The sequence below is a fragment of the Topomyia yanbarensis genome, chromosome 2, assembly GCF_030247195.1.
Source record: "Topomyia yanbarensis strain Yona2022 chromosome 2, ASM3024719v1, whole genome shotgun sequence".
In the NCBI taxonomy this organism is placed as follows: Eukaryota; Metazoa; Arthropoda; class Insecta; order Diptera; family Culicidae; genus Topomyia; species Topomyia yanbarensis.
Window position 1 is genome coordinate 344449351 of NC_080671.1, and position 22386 is coordinate 344471736.

General features: G+C 37.7%; 1 protein-coding gene and 1 pseudogene across 1 annotated transcript; both read right to left on the bottom strand.

The window, feature by feature from the left end:
- Window positions 1-17562: 17562 nt before the first annotated feature.
- Window positions 17563-20830, bottom strand: LOC131684139 (thioredoxin-like protein 1; annotated as a pseudogene).
- Window positions 20831-21293: 463 nt separating this feature from the next.
- Window positions 21294-22148, bottom strand: LOC131680657 (uncharacterized). Its single transcript, XM_058961369.1, has one exon. The coding sequence runs from the start codon at window positions 22146-22148 to the stop codon at window positions 21294-21296; it is 855 nt and encodes a 284-aa protein (XP_058817352.1).
- Between the last annotated feature and the right edge of the window lie 238 nt (window positions 22149-22386).

Sequence of the window (22386 nt, forward strand, 5' to 3'; positions counted from 1 at the left end):
CAATTTCGGCAGATAATTTTAAAAAACTGCAAAAAACGCCATTTTTACGCATTCAAACATTCATATCTTGGAAACTAAACATCAGAATCAAAAACAAATTAATAGCGTTCATATTGTTTTTTAGTTCTTTCATTTAAAATTGGTTTGGATAAGATCGGTTCAGCCATTGCTGAGAAACATGAATGAGAATTTGTCCGTTACATACACACACAGACACACACACATACACACACAGAGAGAGACATTGTCCCAAATGGTCGAGCTGAATCGATTGGTATATAAGACTCGGCCCTCCGGACCTCGGAAAAAATCTTGAAAGTTTGAGCGAATTCTATACATTTCTTTTATAAGAAACTAGCTGTAACCCGGTGCGCTTCGCTACACCCATCAGGACTAAGCGAAATATTTTAAAAATACTAAAAATTCCAAATATTTTTGCTCGCGGATAAACAATGTTCTTAGTTTGACCACCTGGAGCACAATTAAATTAATTGCTTTTTTTCCTACACACAATCGTTTGAAATCCCTTGATATCATTCGAATTCGACGTACATCTGCTCCTTTATATTTTCTTGCTACAATGGTCGCTTAAATGAAATTTTTCAACCAAAGCACAGTTGTGGTGGGTCGATGTTGCGCAGTAACTAATATAATAGGCACACAAAGTTTCAATTGCAACACATGCGGTGCACAGTGTTGCAAAACGACGTTTTCACGATCAAAATTTAATAACTCCTGATCCATTGGTTTTGGAGAATGGATTTTTTCGAAGAGTTTTCTGGATATAAATAGATGTATGTTTTGATATAATAAATTGAGTAATTAATCCCCTAAAAGTGAGATAGAAAATTTATTTCCCAAATAATTTAGCTAGAAGCTCACTGTCTTCAGTAAAGTTCTAGAAAATATTATTGTGAAAATCTTTACTGAAGCTACTAAAGCTCTATATAGTAACAGTAGCGAGATATGTAAGTTTGCTTGGGATAGATCCCTTCAACACAGTTTTCGAATATAACTTTTTACGATTACTTTTTATTATTAAAAGTGTCTTCTACAAAGTTGTTAAAAGCGATAAAATACACATATTTATAACAACGATGAATCTGTAGCTCTCGAAACAACAAAGTTATTGTCAATTTTCGAATATTTTTTATCAATTTACACCTTAAGCAACTTCCTTAATCGCAAAAATTCGTAAAAAGAACTTTATTTTTTCGATTAAATATAAAAACCTTCGTCTGACGGAGACTGCTGGGTTGGTAACGTATAAAACCACTACTCCGGAAAGCATGGTGGATCGACTGAATTAAATAATTCAATACGATAATCCATAGATTTATATGCGTAACAGAATTACCATCGATTTTATTTTGGATGGAGTAGTGTTTGAAATTGAAGTCAATTTACGTAATCGATTAATTCTTCAACAGATTGTATTATGTTACAAAATCATGTGAAAATGTGGTGCAAGTTATTGTTGCATCGATTAACATTTTCCCAACTCATATATCTAACTTTTTTGGCGAGTTAACCTGCGAAGGTGACTATAAGAATCATTCAATAAAAGTATGCACGTATAGTGAAAAGTTCTGTTTTCGAAACATATTTCCAATGATACGAAGACATAACGGAGTGTTGGTGGACGTGGGTAAAGTTAATTCATAAAAAATGGTGCATTTAAAAAAATATTTTGGCGATACAGAGAGTGTTAGTATATTCATTCACTTTTCATATATTTACTACACAATTGAACAGTATTTCTTCAAATATCATAGCAGAATACCAAAAATTGAGCCAGTGACAGAAAATCTCTGGAGGTATCTCGTTTAAAACTTGCTTTGTGGTGTAAATCATAAATCAAGATATATTGAACCAATCGTTTTCAAGGTTTGTACAGTTCTTCTACATATCTCCAGGTATTGATCGAAGCTTTTATTTTTTTCCTAATTTGAATTTAATGATGTTAATGTGAAGGAGAACTGTGCAAAATTTCAAACAATTTGGTTCAGTAGATTTAAAGTTATTCTGTACATCGCATTTATTCGTGGTGTCTCCTAAGGATTTTCAATATTTTGCGGTGAACATTAAGGAAAATATTGCTTAAATGTTGCATTATTGTCTGAATAGACTAACACTCTCGGTATCGCCAATTTTTTTTAAGCACGATATTTTTTTAACAATAATCCTACCCCCTTAAGCAAGAACTGATTTCATCAGTAGGTGTCGACTAACGGATTAAATTTGACGAAGATCGCGGACCACGCTACCAAATATTCGATTAGTTCCTTTTATGGGTCATCGTGAATTCGTCCTATATAACAGTGTTGCATTCTTTCAGCATTTTGCTTACATCCGAATTTTGATTGATATTGTAAGTAACGTTTTCCGCAAGCGCAAAATTTAGTGGCTGTTTTAGGGCAGAGCTGTTCGTCCATAATCCAGCAATGTTGATTTAACTTCAGATGAAGCGATCGCAGGTGCAATTTTCAATTTAATTTTCGACAAATTCATGCAATTCATCAGTATTATATTGTCATTCGCGTAATAGATCTCTATCAAATAAATTCTTGCCATTTCATTTATGTGCTGGTAAACATACATGCAACAAAATTTTAGATTTTTGAAGTAATTGATAGATATTGCATCAGAAACCCTCCCTCTCCTTCAGATTCCGAAACCAACAATCATGTCCACCGTTTTGGTGCCAAATCATATATAATATATATAGCTAAAAAAGTTCTTCAGTACACCCCCCCTCTCCCTTTCCTCGGATTAGGTACTTCTCACCCTTCCCATTGTTCACAAAAACCACCCCATGACCATCTCCTTAGTGGAAGGACTACTTATGTCAAAATTGAATTCATCGCTAATAATCACATTGAATGAATAGATAAGAATTACTTCAGAACCCCCCCCCTCCCTTTTTTGGTCCACTCCCATCATCCATCGGCTCAGTGGGAGAAATACATATGTCAAATACTAATAAATATGGAGATATAAATAATTCTTTGCCTAAAAAACAAACCCCCCCCCCCCCTAAAGCTAAGTGTACCCATTCCCCCCAAAAAAACATACCATGAACATCTTCTTGGGGGAAAGAATACGTATCCCAAATTTCATCAAGATCGGACTTGTAGTTTAGAAGTAGTTAGCGGACATACATACAAACATACATTGATTTTTATATATATAGATGTGAAAAGGAAATAAATAGAAGCCAGCGATGCAAACTAACTGCAACTATTATTGTATCTTTCGGTGAATCCTATCTCTTTGGTAGGTATTGGTCGTTAGCTCTACTGGTGACGGATGTAAGGTAAACGCGTGAGTGTGTAAAGTGTTCCGTTCTACCCTTTTTTAATTATTGACAAGTAATGCAACAATTATTTTCAAGTGCAAACTCCCTATTAATCTATCACAATCAACAATCAAATTCAAAACCTCCCCCAATAATTCACTCCCAAATTGACGATAGTTTCATCCAAAAACGCTCACGCCTCTATTTCAAAGCATACACAAACAGTGCAATATATATTCAGAGTATTTTTGCACGAAAAACCAAGTCAGTAACCATAAGGAGAGATATTTATATCATCATTGAAATTGAAAATCAATGGAAAAGTATTGAGCGGATTAGCTGCAGTATGCATCGTATGAGCAACTTTGACTAGAGCATAGTGGGGCATGATTTAAGATCTTCATCAAAAACAAATAAACCTGTCATCATTTAATAGCTTTGGCGATAACTATACATAAATAAACCAATAAAGTAAGAATTTAAGGCATTCTATCACCACCTTATTTACACATTAAGATATGCTATCTTTTATAACTATTCTAAACGCATACGTTTATAAATTAGTACATCAGTATTATTTCTTAAGGAGCTATGAAGGGATGTTTTTATTACGATGATATTCTGATTGGACTGATGATCTACAAACAAATGTATAGAATTTTACATAATATTTTATTCACCAGATTTCGATAAATTAGAACCACCCTAGCTAAACCGTCACTAAGGACTACCCGAGGAAATCAAAATGTTTCAGTTCACTTACGAAGTATCTGTTTTGAAAAGTTAATAAGATTCACTTTCGCGAAATTAAAAATTAAAGGGTTGTGTACAGGACACGACCACGGTGACATTAAAAATATAGCTTTTTTATCTATCACACATATCGACACACGTTCTTGTTCACTCGCCTGTTTTCATATGTTACAATTTGCTATATACCCTCCCCATTAAAACATAATTTATTGAAGGTCTTTTAACGGTAATCTATTAATTAATCAAGTATTTCACTAGGTGATTGGCATTATTTGGCTGATCCATCTAGTAAAAATAGGCTGGTCTGTCCAGAAAATATATTCAAAAGAAAAGTTCCATATTGAGAGCTGTGATGAGGAAACCCACGCCCGCCAACGGAAATATACAGATTCTCCATAAAATATGAAATTTCATTTTCCATTTAAATTTTCAATAATGTACTAATGAACTTAAGTAAACAATCTTAAGTGTAAGTATTTCTTGATCGTTTAGTGGTGGAAAAATGAAATTATTTGATAAATTACATTGTTATGCAACGTTCGCACTACCAGTTAAAACGGGTTTTTATGCTATCTTGGTGACATTTATCTTGTTGCTAATTATTAAAACGTGTTATAACTCTGTAGTGTAAACATTGTATTACTAAATCAATTCTGCAGCGTTTTATGTTATATATGTGTTTATGTGGTAATAGGACTGACATAATTATATCTTCAGTACAGCGGTTTGTTTCATAATTTAAAACAGATTTATTTTAAAATTTAAATTAGTATACCCAACCGTATTTGTTGTATACGTTAAAACGCAATTAGAACTGTGTTTTAAATACATAGGGTAGGACAGATATTCTGACTGGTTAAACTGGGAAAACAATTTTAAGTCCAGTAACGCTTAAGACATGGCTTGAATTTGAATCGAAAAAGAACACCCGCTTCAACTGCTGCTGGGACAGTAAGTTGTTTTAAAATTTTCCGTTGTGTGCAGTACGAAACAAAAGTGTTTGAAATTAGAAAACAAAAAGTTCTGCTGGGAATGTGATTGTTTCCGATGCAATTACACTCAGATTTTTCACGCAGGGGATACAGGCCGTGTAAATGAAAACCGCGTAAATTTAAAAAAAAACGCGTTAATGAAAACCGCGTAAATTTCAAAATCCGCGTAAAAAACCTGAGTGTGCTCTCCTATATAAAATACTACGCTGCTGAACAGTGCAATAACTACAGAAGCACGTTGTCTGATGCCTTACTGATAAAAAACATATAACCGAAATATGAAACATGAAAACCAATAGGCTCTTTACCCTACGCAGCTACAAAGCACCGTAAACGTGGATTAACAAGTTACAACGCACACGCATGCATAAAAATAAATATATTTTGAAGTAGAATACTTCTAACGTTTCAATATGGGGTCCCATTTCAAAAATTTCAGTTGAGAAATTTTCCCAGGTTTGAAATGCGAGTATCTTCCGTTCTACTGGACGAAATCGCAATATTTTTGCACTATCTGATCGGAAATTTGTGCACGTGTTTCGTATTAAATTTCGGAATTACTGCGACTACTATAAATAAACCAAAACAAGGATTTTCAGAAAATCCTTCGGAAACAGCGAGGAAAATGCGCAATTTGCCAGCATATCCCACGCAGAGCCGTCAAAAAGGAGCATGTAAGCGTTTCATTACATACGGGAATGTTATATATACAGGTCACACGAGCTTGTTTTGTATCAGTGGGTGCTCGCTTACCACACGAGCAACATGCTCGTCCGGACGGTACAATGAGCGGTATCATGTTTGCGTTCCCGTACCAAGCGTCATCGCAAGGTTCTTCGTGATAAAATCCAGGGAATCACCAAATTCGGCGTCTGGCTCGTCGTGGTGGTGTAAAATGCATCTCCAATTTAATCTACGAATGCTGATGGTGTGCAGAAAAATGTCATCCGAGATGCCGTGACCTACACTGAACACGCCAAGCGCAAAACCGCAATGAATGTCGTCTATACTCTGAAGCGGCAGGGACGCACTTTGTATGGATTTGGAAGTTGAAAAGGTAGAACTCACTTGTATCATTATAAAAAAGGCCCTTTTCAGGGCCACCAAAACCATTTCAAAGAATAAGTTTGCATTTTCTGTTTCATGGACTGTTTCTCCCTGGAGAGTAATTTGGGTTAAACCCTAAATTATGATTTATTTCAGTACGTAAATTGCAAATATGGTCAGAAACAAACTGGAGTGAAGTGGAAAACATTTTTACTAGGCGCATTCAAAAAAGGTTCCAATTCTCAAACATTTTACCAAGGTGCCGTATTACATTACTCTCTTTACCCTGAGTGTTCGATAATCTCCGTAGTGGAAACACAATTTCAATTTTGTTCTTTATCAAAAATATGTGGTCGACCAACGAAGGGGTGGAGCTTCGAAGAACACATATTGAGGACAACACAAAAAAGGACGAGCTTACATTGTGCTGTAGTCAGGTATAAAAACTCAGCATGCTGTTGCTCACGCTCAGTTCGTTTCCAGCATCAGCATGCAGCAGTTCGTTTGCAGCAAAATTCAAACCGCCGTCCGTTTGCTGCTGTCAGAAGAGTTGGCCAAGCACGCCGTCTTCGATGGCACCAAAACTGTTACCATATACACCAGCACCAAGTAAATTTCGAACACTGCCCAAAGAAAAGGCCCTTTTCAGGGCCATCAATTTATCGACAAAGAATGAAATTGAAGTTTTGTTATTACAAGCATCAGCTTGTCAAGAGCGTTGGATGGTAAGTGAGCCACTTGTGAACAATACCGTCGCTTTCACGAGAATGGCACAAAATCAAAAGTTATTTGTGATTTATAGACATTTTAGTGTAATGATTCAATTTACAAAAATCGAACGTTTTCTAACGTTTCGATATAGGTGCTCCGTTTCAAAATTTTCGGCCAGAATGCTGCCTGTTTTTTCAAACGTGAAAATCTGCTGTTGTATTGAATGAAAACCTTCGATTTTTGCGCTGATTGGAAATAGTTGTGACTAATTCTGTAGAATGTACAATTACTGAAATAACGGATTTTGTGAAAGCAGTGGTTGGTCCGTACAATTCGATTCCAAGCGAGCCAGACTAGTTTTCGTTGGAAGGTCCACCTCTGACAATAGAAGTAAACTATTTTATTTTGAATTCAACTACAACTTCCTTGAAAACAGCACAGCTAAAAAACTTTTGGGAAAAACGCGCAAACCTAAATTTTCCACTATAATGGAAACTGCCTGTGCCCAGCCGCACTGCATCATCAAGATTGATAGTAATTCAAGCCGGGAGGAAAGAGGTTGTAAGGCAATGGAAAACGAAAATTTCATTTATATCTTACTGGAATATAATTTGCTGGTCCTGAAAAGAACTTGTTGGTTTGTGGTTTATATTGGGTCACAATTTAGGCCTGCTCGATTGCTGATAGCTGTGAATTTCTCGCAGGGCGACAGTTTCTGTTCAGTAGTGATGAGGCTTCCTAACGCCAACCGTGACTGGGGCACTTTTTCACGGCCTTCGTTGCTTACTGCTTGCGGGGAGGCTTTCCTCCGGTGGACTTACGAGCGGTATGTTTGGTACGGGCCATTTATCAACAAAGAATCGAATTGACATTTTGTTATTACAAGCATCCGAAAGTAGCTTGCCAAGAGCGTTCGATGGCAAGTGAGCTACTTGTGAACAATATAGTAGATTTCACGTAGAATGACACAAAATAAAAAGTTATCATTTGTGTGTTTGTTTACAGTTTCGTGTTTACTAGGCGCATTCAAAAACGGTTTCAATTCTCAAACATTTTACCAAAGTGCCGTATTACATTACTCTTTTTACCCTGAGTGTTCGATAACCTCCGTATTGGAAACACAATTTCAATTTTGTTCTTTATCAAAAATATGTGGTCGACCAACAAAGGGGTGGAGCTACGAAGAACACATATTGAGGACAACACAAAAAAGGACGAGCTTACATTGTGCTGTAGTCAGGTATAAAAACTCAGCATGCTGCTGTTCACGATCAGTTCGTTTGCAGCATCAGCATGCAGCAGTTTGTTTGCAGCATCTCCCGCAAAATTCAAACCGCAGTCCGTTTGCTGCTGTCAGAAGAGTTGGCCAAGCACGCCGTCTTCGATGGCACCAAGTAAATTTCGAACACTGCCCAAAGAAAAGGCCCTTTTCAGGGCCATCAATTTATCGACAAAGAATCGAATTGAAATTTTATTACAAGCATCAAAAAGTGGCTTGCCAAGAGCGTTGGATGGTAAGTGAGCCACTTGTGAACAATATCGTCGCTTTCAAGTCGAATGGCACAAAATAAAAAAGTTATTTGTGTGATTTGTAGACAGGTTAGTGTAATGATTCAATTTACAAAAATGTAGAATGTTCAATTACTGAAAAAAGTTTTTGTGAAAGCAGTGGTTGGTCCATACAATTCGATTCCAAGCGAGCCAGACTAGTTTTCGTTGGAAGGTGCATCTCTGACAATAAAAATAAACTATTTTATTTTGAATTCAACTACAACTTCTTTGAAAACAACACAGCTAAAAACTTTTGGGAAAAACGCGCAAACCTAAATTTTCCACCATAATAAAAACTAGTGCCCCCGCCGCACAGCATCATCAAGATTGATAGTTATTCAAGCCGGGAGGAAAGGGAGAGGGAGGTTGTAAGGCAATGGAAAATTTCATTTATAATAATAATACTTTATAATTGGCTGGTTCTGAAAACAACTTGTTGGTTTGTGGTTTATTTTGGGTCACAATTTAGGCCCGCTCGATTTCTGATAGCTGTGAATTTTTCGCAGGGCGACTGTTTCTGTTCGGTAGCGATGAGGCTCTTAACGCCAACCGTGACTGGGGCACTTTTACACGACCTTCGTTGCCAACCAGCCCCCTGTCAAGGACGACGTCTCTGTACAGCCAGCATCACTGCCATGAAAGGCAAAACATTGATTTTGAACCGAATGATTAGAAGCTGTATTTAGTTACAAAATGTCGATTAAATTAAATTATTAAATCATCCCACAAGATGCAAAACGTCGTGTGGAATGCTTGAATATCGAGCATAGTGCCGAACATAATTCTTTGTTTGGGGCTTTATAGCTATAACGCCCCATATATGTCGGTCGCTGTCAAACTCCATATGATGGTATAGGGTTGCCAGGGGGTTGTTGCCAACTGCTTGCGGGGAGCCTTTCCTCCGGTGGACTTACGAGCGGTTTGTTTGGTACAGGCCATGTAGCGAAAAATGCTGATCTGCTACTTCTCTGATGCTGGTAGTAGGACGACGGTCAAACGCTCGTTTGCGTGCCTTCATTCATAAAAGTTCAACAATATTTTCAAAGAATGTTGCAAATTGTCAACTTGATAATTCCAAAAATACTCCAAATAAACTATGAATGTGCTAAAGTCGACAAAATCGCATAGAAATTGCTTATTCCAGAGCAGAATTTACCGGTCTAAAGTGTATTCTACTTCACTCCGGTTATGTCTCTGACATTACCCACCCATCTTTTTTTTCAAACGCAACACTCTTAAGCAGCACACACCGTATTGAATTAAATCCAAACCACCCCGCCCACCCACTTTGCAAATCATTCTGTGACACCATGTTGGTACCCGACAAATCCGCACACGGCCACCGCTGCCGAAAATGCATAGCGTCTACCGCTTATTGTAGTGCCCAGACGCTGCAGCCATGATCTTACCCGTTCGACATAAGAACAAAAACTGATTCAAACGGGTACGCGTCACCTCTATTTATAAACTAACCGTATATGGTTTAGTCACTTAGGTGCGAGTGTGTGCAAATGCCAACGTTACCGAAAATCGATAGCGCTTATTGCATCGCCCGGAGACGACGTTGCTCGTGTGGGATAAGAGCAACAACTGATTTAAACGGACATGCGTTGCTTCTAATTATGACTTTTCGAGTTTCATTGAGCAACTAAGCTGCCCTCTTTTGACGGCTGTGTCTGAGAAATCTGCCTCACGAATGGTGTTTTTCCCGTTTTTTGTGAACTTTTTAATTTTACCAATTTTCAAAAGTCTACTTTTATTGGGGAGATATTAAATTATTACCAATATTTAAGTTAGGTGTTTCTGAATCGGTTGGTGTATGAATGATTAAAATCCATCTAGTAATATCGGAGTTATAAGCGTGCAAACCTTACATAGTTTCGTTACATGGGAGATAGTTTAGATTTTAGAATGACACCTAGCCCTAGATAGTGGAGTAAGACATTTTTAATGTCAAAAAAAAGCTTTTAGAACCACCCTAGGCTGTCTAATTTCTATTTAAGCGCCATAATTTAATCAAAATCGACTTCAGCGCATCAAAATTACCCTTATTTTCAGTCATTTTAAACTACTTTCGAGATTTTGTCCAGCTTTTGTTTGTGCGTTTGTTAGATCTTCATAAAAATCAATCAGCTTATGTAGAATGTTGTTACAGTACTGCTGATTGATTTTTATGAAGATCTAACACACGGTGTGGAAAAAAACTGCTTTTTTTGTTTTCAGTTTTTTTACCAGTTTAATTGACTTTATTTCTTTAAATTTGTTTTCTTGTAGCACATGTAATTTATCTCTTAAGTAATGCAGAGTTTTCTCTTCAACTTTGTGCATATCTTCTTGTTTTTGTGTTTCTCATTCGTAGTATAAATTTGGTAATTTATTTACCGGATGTAACGGAATTTGTTTCTTTGTTTTAGTTTTATAACCTAACCTTAACCTACTATGTACACTATTTACAATTTAACCTAGAAGAGAGAGCTTATAAGCATATATTCGGAGTTCCGGCATTTTGCCTGAAATTTGCTAGTGTTTGTGGTTATTCTTTGTGCTACGGTATATACATTTGCCAAGCTATGGACAAGGGTTGTCCGGGAATCGAACGGAAGGTTCAGTATCATTTTGAGAGTCTTGTTTTGGAGCACTTGTAGTTTTTTCATGTGGGTAGGAGCACATGTTTGCCATACTGGGCTAGCGTAGTCCATGACGGGAGCGATGATTTGCTTGAATACTGCCAACTTGTTTCGTTCGGAGAGCTTGGATCGTCGATTGATGAGTGGATAAAGGCACTTAACCAGTAGGGAACTTTTTTTTTGTTTTCGATTTGTGTCTCTTCTCTGTTCAACCTGGGATACGTGCTAAGTGAAATTAGAATGTAATAGACATTTCCATAATTCTATTGAACAAAACCAGCTAATGAATCATAGCTTGGATAAATGAGAAAGGCGCAATTGCACCACTAGGTGGATTAAAACAGGTTTTTCAAAATGGTAAAATAACATGGAATCAGAGGTTTTATGAGACAGAAGAAGACTTCTAGGCGAAATCGAGTGTATGAGAAAAACGCACATGACAACTAACCACACCCGGGAGCTATGAGTCACTTTAAGAACATTTTGAACTTCCTCAGGCGAGAAAGTTCACGGTCATCCTGTTAACAGACGACAACATGTTTACCGTAGATCCCGCTTTCAGTTCCTACCAAAAGGCGAAAAAGTATATAAATACACTATGTCCTTCCGTGGTGAACAAAATAGCAATACGGACCGAAGCCGAATGTAGCATTTCAACACCTGCCAAAACTCGAACCGCAGGTTGCAGGAAAATCTGCCGTTTCAGGCCAGGTATAAATTGCCACTATTCAGTCCCGACCAAGTTTAATTAAATTACTCACTCTGTTCCAAATGCCACACTTGTACAGTAAATCTAATAAACAGAGATATTTCAATAGACTACATTATTGGAATATGTCGTGTGTTCCTGAAGCAAGTAAGTTGAAGCCGTAATTGCGGCAAATGCAAACTCGATCGACGATTAATTAGATTAGTTTTAGGTTTGATGAAACATTCATCTTGAATTATTAATTAAATTAAATAATTTTAAATAATTAACAACTTAAACTTAACTACTTAAAATCACGAAGAAATAAAATTCTATTACAGAGTTTCTGATTCAATTAGTTTGGTGTCGAGTCGACATTAAACAACTTCCCACGCGCATCACCATTGACTATACTCAATAATGAGGCAATTTTTGAGTTTAGCAGTACTGACTAAGCGTAGAATGGTTTCGCAAGGTAAATGAAACCAATCGATAAATGGCTGAGCGAGTTGTTTCTTGTACGTAGGCATTTATCTATTGGCTCCAATCGAGGTCTTGCAACTTTCAGAATCATTGCGAAAGTAAACTGTTTAATTGCGTAATCATACTATTCATTTGATTAAACTACGAAATGAATCAAGAGATTCATTTTCATATTGTCAAGGTTTCTCTGAGCTTTCAGTCAATGGCGATTTTTGCAGCAAATATTTATCACTATTCTAGTCATCCTTGATCAAATCATTCCCCGTTCAGCATTTTATCTCGAGGATCTATGATCATTTCACAGCCAACGTTATGAAGTACTGAAAGAAAATGCTAAACCAAGGTGCTTAGAGTTCTAAGGTGATTCGTCTTTGGCAGTAACTAGGTGAGGAGTGAGGTAAGCGTGCAGCAAGCTGCGGTGAAAAAACTGACAGCGAACAACTTTGTTTACATACTGAAATCTAAGCAAACATGCAAGGGGATGTACACGGAAAAATAAAACAACCCGCAGAATAAGTTCTTTTAATTTAACCCTTTCATGCCCAACTATTTTTACTTGAAAACGGTGGGGTCAAGAAACACGAAAAGCTATTTTTCATAAAGATAGTTGCCTCCCTCGCAGTGCTAGAAGCTGCTCATTTTTTACCTTCCAATGCTCAATACAACTCCTAGAATATTTACAATAGTCCACTTGGGTGGAAAACGTAGCCAAAGACACTCTAAATTGATAAGTTTTATCACTTTTCGATAATATTGCAACATAACGAAGATATATGAAAAATTCATTTTTCGTCGTCAACGTAAACTGTCCCTGACAACACTGCTCCATTGGAATCCAACCAGACTAACTGTAATAACTTTAGTTCTAGAGCTGATCCTTGTAACTGTTAGTACTCAAATGAAAGACAATAGTCACATTTATTAGCCATACTTGTTTTTGTGAGCAAATCTTGCCTCAAGCAAAACTTATAGCTGTTTAAAAACGTTGTTGTCCACAAACAACATGGGCATGAATGGGTTAAATTTAGATAGATTTGAGTCTTGTGTCGCTTTCGCACTTATTAGTGTTATCAAAAACAAAGAAACAAAGATTCGACTCAATCGAGGCCTTCCATGGAATAAGGTACTTTTGAGTTGTTTGAGGTATACTCAAAATTAGGTAGATTCAACTTAAATTTAGGCATATTTATTGAGTATAAAAAACCTGTCAATGAGTTTTGGTTTTTGCCGTGGTTAAAGGGAAACTACCTGTATCACTGTTTACCTAATTTTACCTTATTCCACGGTACCCCGAGATTGAGTCAAAAGAGCTCAACTTTTGGTAGTTTTTCGTATCCGTGTAATCAAACAATGTTGTTAGCTGTCGTTTCTAGAACCAACATGGCTGATCGGCGATTTCGAGGATCGTATCACCTGAGAATAAAAACTCCTTGTGCTAAACTGTCACTATGTATGCTGATTGCAGGTCCCACTTACCGTGTAGTATTATTCTGGTTGCAGTTGAAAATCGAAATAGTCAACTTGCGGCTTTCGGTTTTTCTCCTATTTTCAGTGTACGCAACTGAAGGGCAACCGGTGTAGATGATGCGCAACTTGATTTTCTAACATGTACACAAGATGCGCATTAGTTGCCCACTTTGCAAATAGGGAAAAAAGCGAAAGGCGCAAGTTCAATATTTCGAATTTCAACTGCAACCAGAATATTACTCTCCAGAAACATTGCATTTTTGATATGACGCACTAACACACATGACTCATTCATAATCGTCATCCACTTCCAACTCCAACTGACCATAAAACCCGACCAAACGATCCGTTTGCCTCATTACATGACACCCGCGACGACTTTTATTTGCCAAACAACATTCGCTGTCTGTCATCAACACGATGACGTTCGTTTGCTCTTCGGCGGCTTACCAAGCAACGAAGAACAAACAGAGGCTTGCTATGGGTTTTCGGAGCAGACCTGTAAAAATTGGCAAAAACTGTCGTGGGTGGGTTTTCAACGCGCACTGAACCGTCCATGCATGTAATTTGCAGAAGTCTCTTGTGGTCGGCAGCGCGCAGTACGGTTTTCAGTACGCAGTCCGGCTGACCTTGACCGGAATCGCCTTCTTTGGCGGAGCTGACACCCACCCACAAACCGATCCCCGCAGTAGTGTGTCGAATTCGTAGAGACAAGACAAGGTCACATTTTATTGAAAAAACAATAATTTATTTCAATTTAGCTCAGTTTATTACTCTATCCTTCGCTAATCTGTCATCTGTTGTTCTTCGTCTTATTTGTTTCACTCAATTTACTGTCATTCCTAATTATATAATGCGTTCAATTGAATAGTAATGTTTTGTTTAGTGTTAATGAGATAAACAACATTCTTTAGGTTTCAATTTTCTGAAGTACATTTCAGTGATACACATCGTAAGATCGTGGAACTCACATTCCGCTAAGTCAACATTCCAAAATAACGCGCAAGTGGCCGCTTCTTCTAAACAATCTTAGCTAAGTTCATTCACAATGATGTATTTTTTCCCAGGCAGGCGCAATGCCTTGCGTTAATTTTGTGTAGTTTTTTTTTGTTGCATTTATTCCAATAAATATATTTGTATAGATTTTCAGATTTCACTTTCAAAACAAATATTTATTTTGAGATACACGTTTACGTCGTCGCGTTGGTTGCTTTAAATGTTTTCACTCTTGTTTGTTTTTCTGTTGCTACTTTTTAAAGTACATTAAATGTTCAATTTGTATATGATTTTGTTTTAAACTAGTACACTTTTGTTTCCTTGTTGCTAGCTTTGCCTACCTTGCTCTTATGACTTTTAGCACTTCATTTTTTATTTATGCAGCTGCCTACTTGTCTTATTTTATAGCTTTTTTTCTCTCTCAATGGAGACGGTAAATCCCTTCCGCTAAGTAGCATTTATTACCTTTTGTTTACAATATTTTTAATTCTTATACTCTTTTGTGTATGTGTTTCCTAGTTTAATAGTCTACTTTTTGCTGCCACTATTTTCGATTTGCAATATAATGTTGACAACAAAAAAAAGTTGCATCCTCATGTCGGTTGTGCGATGTTTATGTCTTCTTAACAACTACTTAATTCCCATTGTTTGCTGAGCTATCTGGGTTCTGCACGTGTTTCAAAACTAAAACGTATGATAAAATTTAACCAAATTTAAAAATAAACATAAATGTATCTTACAACTAAATACGAAGACATTCGTGATTCCACTTTCACACATTAAAAAGAATAACACAGCAAAAATAGGTTCACATTTGGAGAGTCTTTGGTGAATTTACAGGTCAAAAAAAAGTTTGGTAAGGAAAATAAAACCTATACATACGAAACAAGCGAATCAAAATCTGACGGGGTCATGAGAAAACTGGATTGATCCTTCTTCCTTTGGCACTAAGTACATTTTATTTTTTTGTTTGTATTGTGTATTTATTGAGTATGTGTGTCTGCTAAATGTCTATTCTCCTTCTTGCACATCAAAAGGTTCTCTTGAGCTTTGTGTTGGTTGATGTTGCAGTTTTTTATTGTGTTTGTTTTAACCTACCAATTGAGTTCATTCCTTCGGAACGCATGTTTTGACCTAATCCTATGAGTAACAGTAATCAGTAATAATCTTTTCTTCGGTATGCTCTGCGTCAGTGATGGGTGATATTTACACTTTTTATTATCTGATCTAATGAAGAGTGTACTTCTCATTAGCTATTTGGTGAAGGAACGTTCATCTAAACTAAAGTTTACAGTATCAATTGTGGCTTTTTTACACTTGTTTACATTACTAGTATGTGGTTTCAATTCACTTGTGTTGTTTTGGTTTGCGTTTTGTTCCGCGTATTTTTTCTGCTGTCTGCACGCTAACTAGTTTTGAATCAATATTAAGTTTGGTGTATTCTTGTAATTATCGTTTCTAATTGAAAGATTTGAATGAAGATGATGATGCGAAGAATGTGAAAGGGGAAAAAAATTCTGGTAAAGTGACAGTGACCAAAGTAGCTGATTGAATTGTCTTCATTATATCAAGTGAGAAAAAAGAGTGAGATGTTACTTTGAAAAGCTTTCGTAGTATCATTATAAAAAGGGTCGCTTTCAGGTTAATCTACGCAGGGCTGCTTACGCAGTAGAGGCGAGAGGTTGAGCTTGACTTGAAACTGACATTACGATGCGGCAAATCAAAGCGAACATGCTATAACGAGTCCAACCCGTGAGCAGATCAGCTGGTATTTTTGTAATTTTTGGTAACTGCTGGAAAGTCACTTATTTAACATGTGTCTTTTGTAACCCGTCAGAGTAGCAATTTAGCACTGGGTGAAAATATACGTATTTTTGTGTATACACTTCGTAGAGTGTATTTGTTTACGTAACATAACTATGATGAATCCTAACGACGCTGAATCATTCTGAATAAAGACTCGACACGTCAATCGTTTGTTCACCATTTATCTGTCAGTGTCATGCCAATCGAGCAGAAGACTTGTTAAATGTTGCAATCTGATGAATGAATTTGGGAAAGTATTGTGATAGTGAGTTAAAATATTTTGAATAAATTTCTGAATCGAATCTCTAAGGTAAGGAAAAAATATTTTATCATTACGGTGCCTTCTAAAAGCTGCTTCAACCATTGCAGCTATCCGTAATGTTGTAATTTTCTGGTAAACCTCAGAACCGGACCCATTCCGCACGATGGTCGTAGTTTACCAGGAAGCTAAAAAAGTAATGTTTTGAAAACCGGCGGTAGTTTTATTGATCCAAAACTTTGCACAGCACTTTATGATGAAAAAATTATCGACGTTGCAACTCTGCGGTAACTGTAGTATACGAGTCAACTGAAGTTAACGCTGTGACAGTGGTGCTAGTTGGCAGAAAATAATGTTGCCAAAACATTTTATTTAGATGGCGAGTCTTTATTCAGTAATTCGTCGTCTTTAATCAGGAGCGGATCCAGAAAAAAAATTCGAAAGGGGTCCGAAATCTCGATTTTAAAATGTTCAGTGTACAAAACGTAATATGTAATACCTTTTTATAATTAAAATCAGTTTTGGTTGTCGAATCTGGTTGGAAATGATTTGGAATTTAGAAAGAATTTAAAATAGAAAGTATTTTAAAATTTCTCAAGGAGATACAAATTTTCGGGGAGGGGGAGGGGTTCCGGACCCCCCAAGACCCTCCCCCTAGATTCGCCACTGTCTTCAATGAATCCCTCTGGATAAAAACTCAACGGATCTCAACGAGGTATATAGAGGTTTGCTAGGACACTCGGTTTGCTACACTGATAGAATATATTCGTAAATCGCCAGTTTTCATAAAATATACGATTTTTTCGTACATAGTTCGTAGTTCTATTGAAACCAGTGGCGTAGCCAGGGGGGGGGGGGGGGGGGGTTTGGGGGTTAAACCCCCCCCCCCCCCCCAAACCAAAATTAATTGGATTATAAAAAAAATTGATGCTGACGAATTTAATTTAAAATTCCACAAAATATTTTTGGAAAAATATTCTCTGATCACTACATTGAGAACTGTGTTTAAAGCGTCATGAGAACTTTTGGAAAATTATGGGAAGGGGATCTTGTATCTTATCTCTTAGCCAAAATCCCATAGTTGTCAAATTACTTCAATGTAAAATAAAATAACTGTCCGAATTATTATGAGCTCATTTTTGGAAAGATGCTTCAAAATATGGATTAGAGACAATTTATCGAATGGGAATCTAAATTTGAATAGGTTGATGCATATAAAACAAAAGCTTCTTTACCGAAAACTTACATACATTTCAACATTTGCTGAAAATGTATTTTTTTAGATTGTGTAGAGTTTAGACAGCAATTCAATATGGTTAACAACAAGAATAACATGTCAGAAACTAGTTGAAAGTTGATGTAATTTTGTCTCTAGCAGGTCAGGATCGGTTTTATGAGCATTGGATTTTTGTTGTATTATCAACCATATGAATAGCCTCTTAGCAGGATGCAATGAATGGCGTACTAAAATTTTGTGTGCTACGTACTATTACTGCAAGTTGTGAGGTTGACTAATGAAGAAAAGTAAAATTAATGCTCGATAAATTTTTAACGGTCACGATCACATTCATTCGAAACTGCCACATTTCGATGTTAAGTAACATTGAAGAATTTCAAAACGTAAAACTGTTCATCTGCTGATAGAATAATTTTGACGGTTAATCCTCCTAGAAGTAATTATAGACAAGAATTACTCTTCAACCAAATTTGGGTCGAGACTTAATGTCTCCAGCAAAGTTTTCGAAAGTGCTATTTCAAACAACTTTGTCAAAGACATAAATATCCCACATATTCAGAGTATCGAAATATAGTAGTAGAAAACCTTTACAACAAGCTATTCTGAAATTACTGTATTTGATAAATCTCTTCTGCAGTAATTAAATAATAAATTCACATTGCGTTCAAGGTGCCTTTGAAGCTTACAAAAAAATAAGGGAACTGGATTTAAAACAAATAATTCCCAGATATTAAAAGGACTCAAAAACACAAAGAGTGATTCCATTTTCAGGGGCTAGCATCAATTCGGCGCTAGCTTAGTCCGCCCACCAAGTTAGTGTCGGATTCTGATGAGATGAAGTCAAAACGCAAGTTACAGTTCCATCCATCCATAATTTAGTTATAGGTTTGTGTTCTCAACTCGCAATGATTGTTTCAAACAATTTTATCCGTAGCGCAGAAAAAAATAGGTTTCACCTAAATTTTTCTTCACTAAGAAGAAATATAGCAGGCCCAGTCCATTTAAATCCCTATATGTTGAATTCATGTAGCCTTCATATTTTCAACAAAATTGTTTGAAATGACAATCAAAAACTTTGCTGAAGGCACCATGTCTCTTAATATTTTTGAAAAATTAATTCACCATGATTACCTCTATGAGAGTTAATCACTAAAATTTCTATATCAAAGCAGGTGCTGTTTTATTTTGATAACTTCCCGAAGTTGTCAAACCTTCAAAGTCAAGGATTATTATATTAGGTGATCTTGAACGTTGAAAATTTTTTAGATCATTTATCACACTTTAAAAGATCGCAATTTCTGACTTCATTGACATATTATACAAGAAAATAATCTATAGAGGTTTGAAAACTGTTCCATATTGATCCTTCTTGTTTGTAGACTGGAATGACATCTGTTAGACTACTTATGTCTTTGAGTTTTCAATAAATTATCAAACTCATATTAAATTTTAGCATTTTTTCAAAAAATTTGCGATTTTCATCAAAACCCCCTCCAAACCAAATTTCTGGCTACGCCACTGATTGAAACATTTTTATTTTTTATTACGAATTTTTCGAAATGACTTTCGTTGGCTTATTACGAAACAGTTTCTTTCGGCAAACGAATTGTTCGCTGCTATATACGAACATGTTTGTAATATTTACGAATACTATTCGTCAAACCGTCAACGTCAAAAAAGCTTCAATAGAGGTAGAATACGTCAACAATTCATCACGACGGTCTCAGTCTGACTATTTAGTAGCCGTATCCGTGCCCTCCGGTTTCAGAAAGATTTCCTGAACCTCTTTCGTTTCCAGTTGATCCTGAATCCGGAGCTGTACGGGTTCAGCTGAGCCATCGCGAATGCTCGTTGGTTTTGTATGAATAAGATTGAGTTTTTCTCTGCCGGAGCAATATCAAAATAATATGCCATTTTTTCCTGCTCATTATTTTATTGAACAATTTATAAAAATATCACTATCTTTAACCTTTTAAATATACGATCAAACATATTCGTCACCGCACCTATCCACCGCCTTCTAACCATTTCTTCTCCCGGCGGCTCAAACAATCTAGTGGCTTTCACCCTTCTTCCCAGCCACCCGCTGGAAGTCATCCATCTTAGTCGTTGCAATTGGTGACCCGATGAAGGCCAAATGATCGATAATGGTCGTCTCGTCAACAGAATGGTTATCCTTCACGAACAGCTGCATATTCTGCACGTTCTGAAATTTAACGAAGTGCAACGGAATCGGCGATCCCGACACAAGATCCTTCTGCCCCAGTACCAGATCCTGCACCGAAACTTGCGATTCGGCCATATCGAAACCGATGGTGCTTGGTTGATTGATAAAGATTCTAACCTTTTTTCGGTCCGTGAGAGGGCGGTGCTTTGAACTTGATGGCACTGATTTTGACCAGCTGATTGAAGGTAATCGAAATGATCAACTGTTCGTCACAATCGGACACCAGATGACCACCGCTGTAACTGAGCGCATTCACCATCGGGTGGTCGTTCGATTCGTTCAAACATTCGCACTGGTTCTTCTGGATGAAGGTGTTCAAGTCCAACATTCCATTACCGTAATCTTCTCCAGATTCATACAAACTGGCGACGTAATGTTTCTGTATTTTGGCTTCAAGTCCATTAATGTCTGCACCCTGCATCCTGCCAATCTTTGTTCTGGCTCGGTAGAAAATAAACATTGGCATGGTCGACATGCCCTGGGACGGCGCCGTTTCGGTACATCTGTCGATGTCCGCCTTGAGAAACACAGCCTTTGGATATTTCGCCGGAAGCTGATCGAACAAATGCGATATGCTTCGGCACGGTCCACACCAAGCTGCGGTAAAATCCACAACGACCAATTTTCCTCCTGCTGCGGCTAGTTCGGTTTGGAAGTGAGCTTCATCGGTGATTGCTTTAACAGCCATGCTGAATGGTTTTTTTGCGCTGCTATCGCTTAGATGAAGATTCTAGTTACAGGGCCACCATTTTACCCGGAGAAATTAACTACTAAAATGCTTGAGAAAATCAGCGTCTAATATGGGTGACTTCACATCGGCGATCGTGAAAATCCACTCAAAGGGGCGACGAAGACCAATGTTGATGGTTCGGCGTTTCGTTCCGTAGGTCAGGATTGGACTTCCATTTGCGGCAAAGAGCTGTTTCGATTTCACTGGGAGGAATTTTTCTCTAGGCGAGCGTGGGATTACGGAGATGTCCGCGCCGGTATCGACGAGGAAAAACTGGGTGGATGTTTGGTCGTGGACATGAATACGACGTATATGCATAGGCTGGTTCAGTTCAATGCTGGGGGATTCTCATCTTCGGGTACAGTTGATTCAAACAGAGGTTCGTGGTTTTCCGTCGTACAATCAGGGGACTGCACGCACTTTAATTTTTTTCTTGGCGAACATATACAGGAATTTTTCCATCGTAGAAGATGCAGGGGGCGTTTTGGTTGTCGCCATGTTGTTTTTCACATTTTCTCGCCTGGACATTATGACGATAGTGGAACCAACATATCCACCGACGGTTCTTCGGCTGCAATGGTGTCCAGATGATCGGCTGTGCGAGCGATTTCGGGCCCGCGGACGGTGATGGAAGTGTCCAGAAAGGGCTTGTTCCAGGCGTTGTGACAAAGCTTCGATGCGTTGCTCCAAGTCGGTGTGCTTCCGGACGTTCGGGGATCGCTGAAATTTCATTCCTCGGGGCTTCCATGATTTTATCGGCAACCTTTGCTTGTTCGTCCAGGGTGGCAGTAGGTAAGGCTGCGATGATCGAGCGCAGTGTGGTAGGTAGAGCACGTAACCATAGGTTCGTCAGCACGCTATCCGTGCATCCTGTCCCGCCGAGCCGACGCATTTCGGACAAAAAGACACTTGGATTTTGGTCTCCGAGCGTTATGCCAGAAAGCAAGCTTGACAACCTTTGTGCTTCCGAAGGTTGGAAATAGGCGATCACCGCGGCTTTGAGAGTATCGTAGCGCTCATTGTTGTCCGTGTCGTTGCACTTCGCTATTGTGCTGTAAACGAGCTTAGCACGTGGACCAAGAGCGACGATGACGGCATTAAATTTTTGTTTGTCTACTTTCACCTGATTAACACTGATCTCCGCTTCTTGACACATAAACCAGGTGTCGATGTCTTTGGCATCGAATTCCGGATAACCGATTTTCGCGATTATAGTGGGTACGATCTGCGACGGCCCTGGTGCGTCGTTTTTGGGTTTTTGGTCGTCTTCGGCCATTGTTCAGCGTGAATCCGGTAATGACGTGAGGTGCACAGAAGTGGTTTTTGGTTCACGAAAGTGATACGGGAGTTCGCGGCGGAATTTTGCGAAATTTATGGTTTTACCAAACGAGTACTTCGTAACAGATGTATCGTCCGATCCCAAGTAACAAATTAAGTTTTATAGCACACTACAAGTTCAATCTAAGTTTTAAGAGAGACTTCAAGAGTGTCATAAAACCTCCATTGTTACTAGG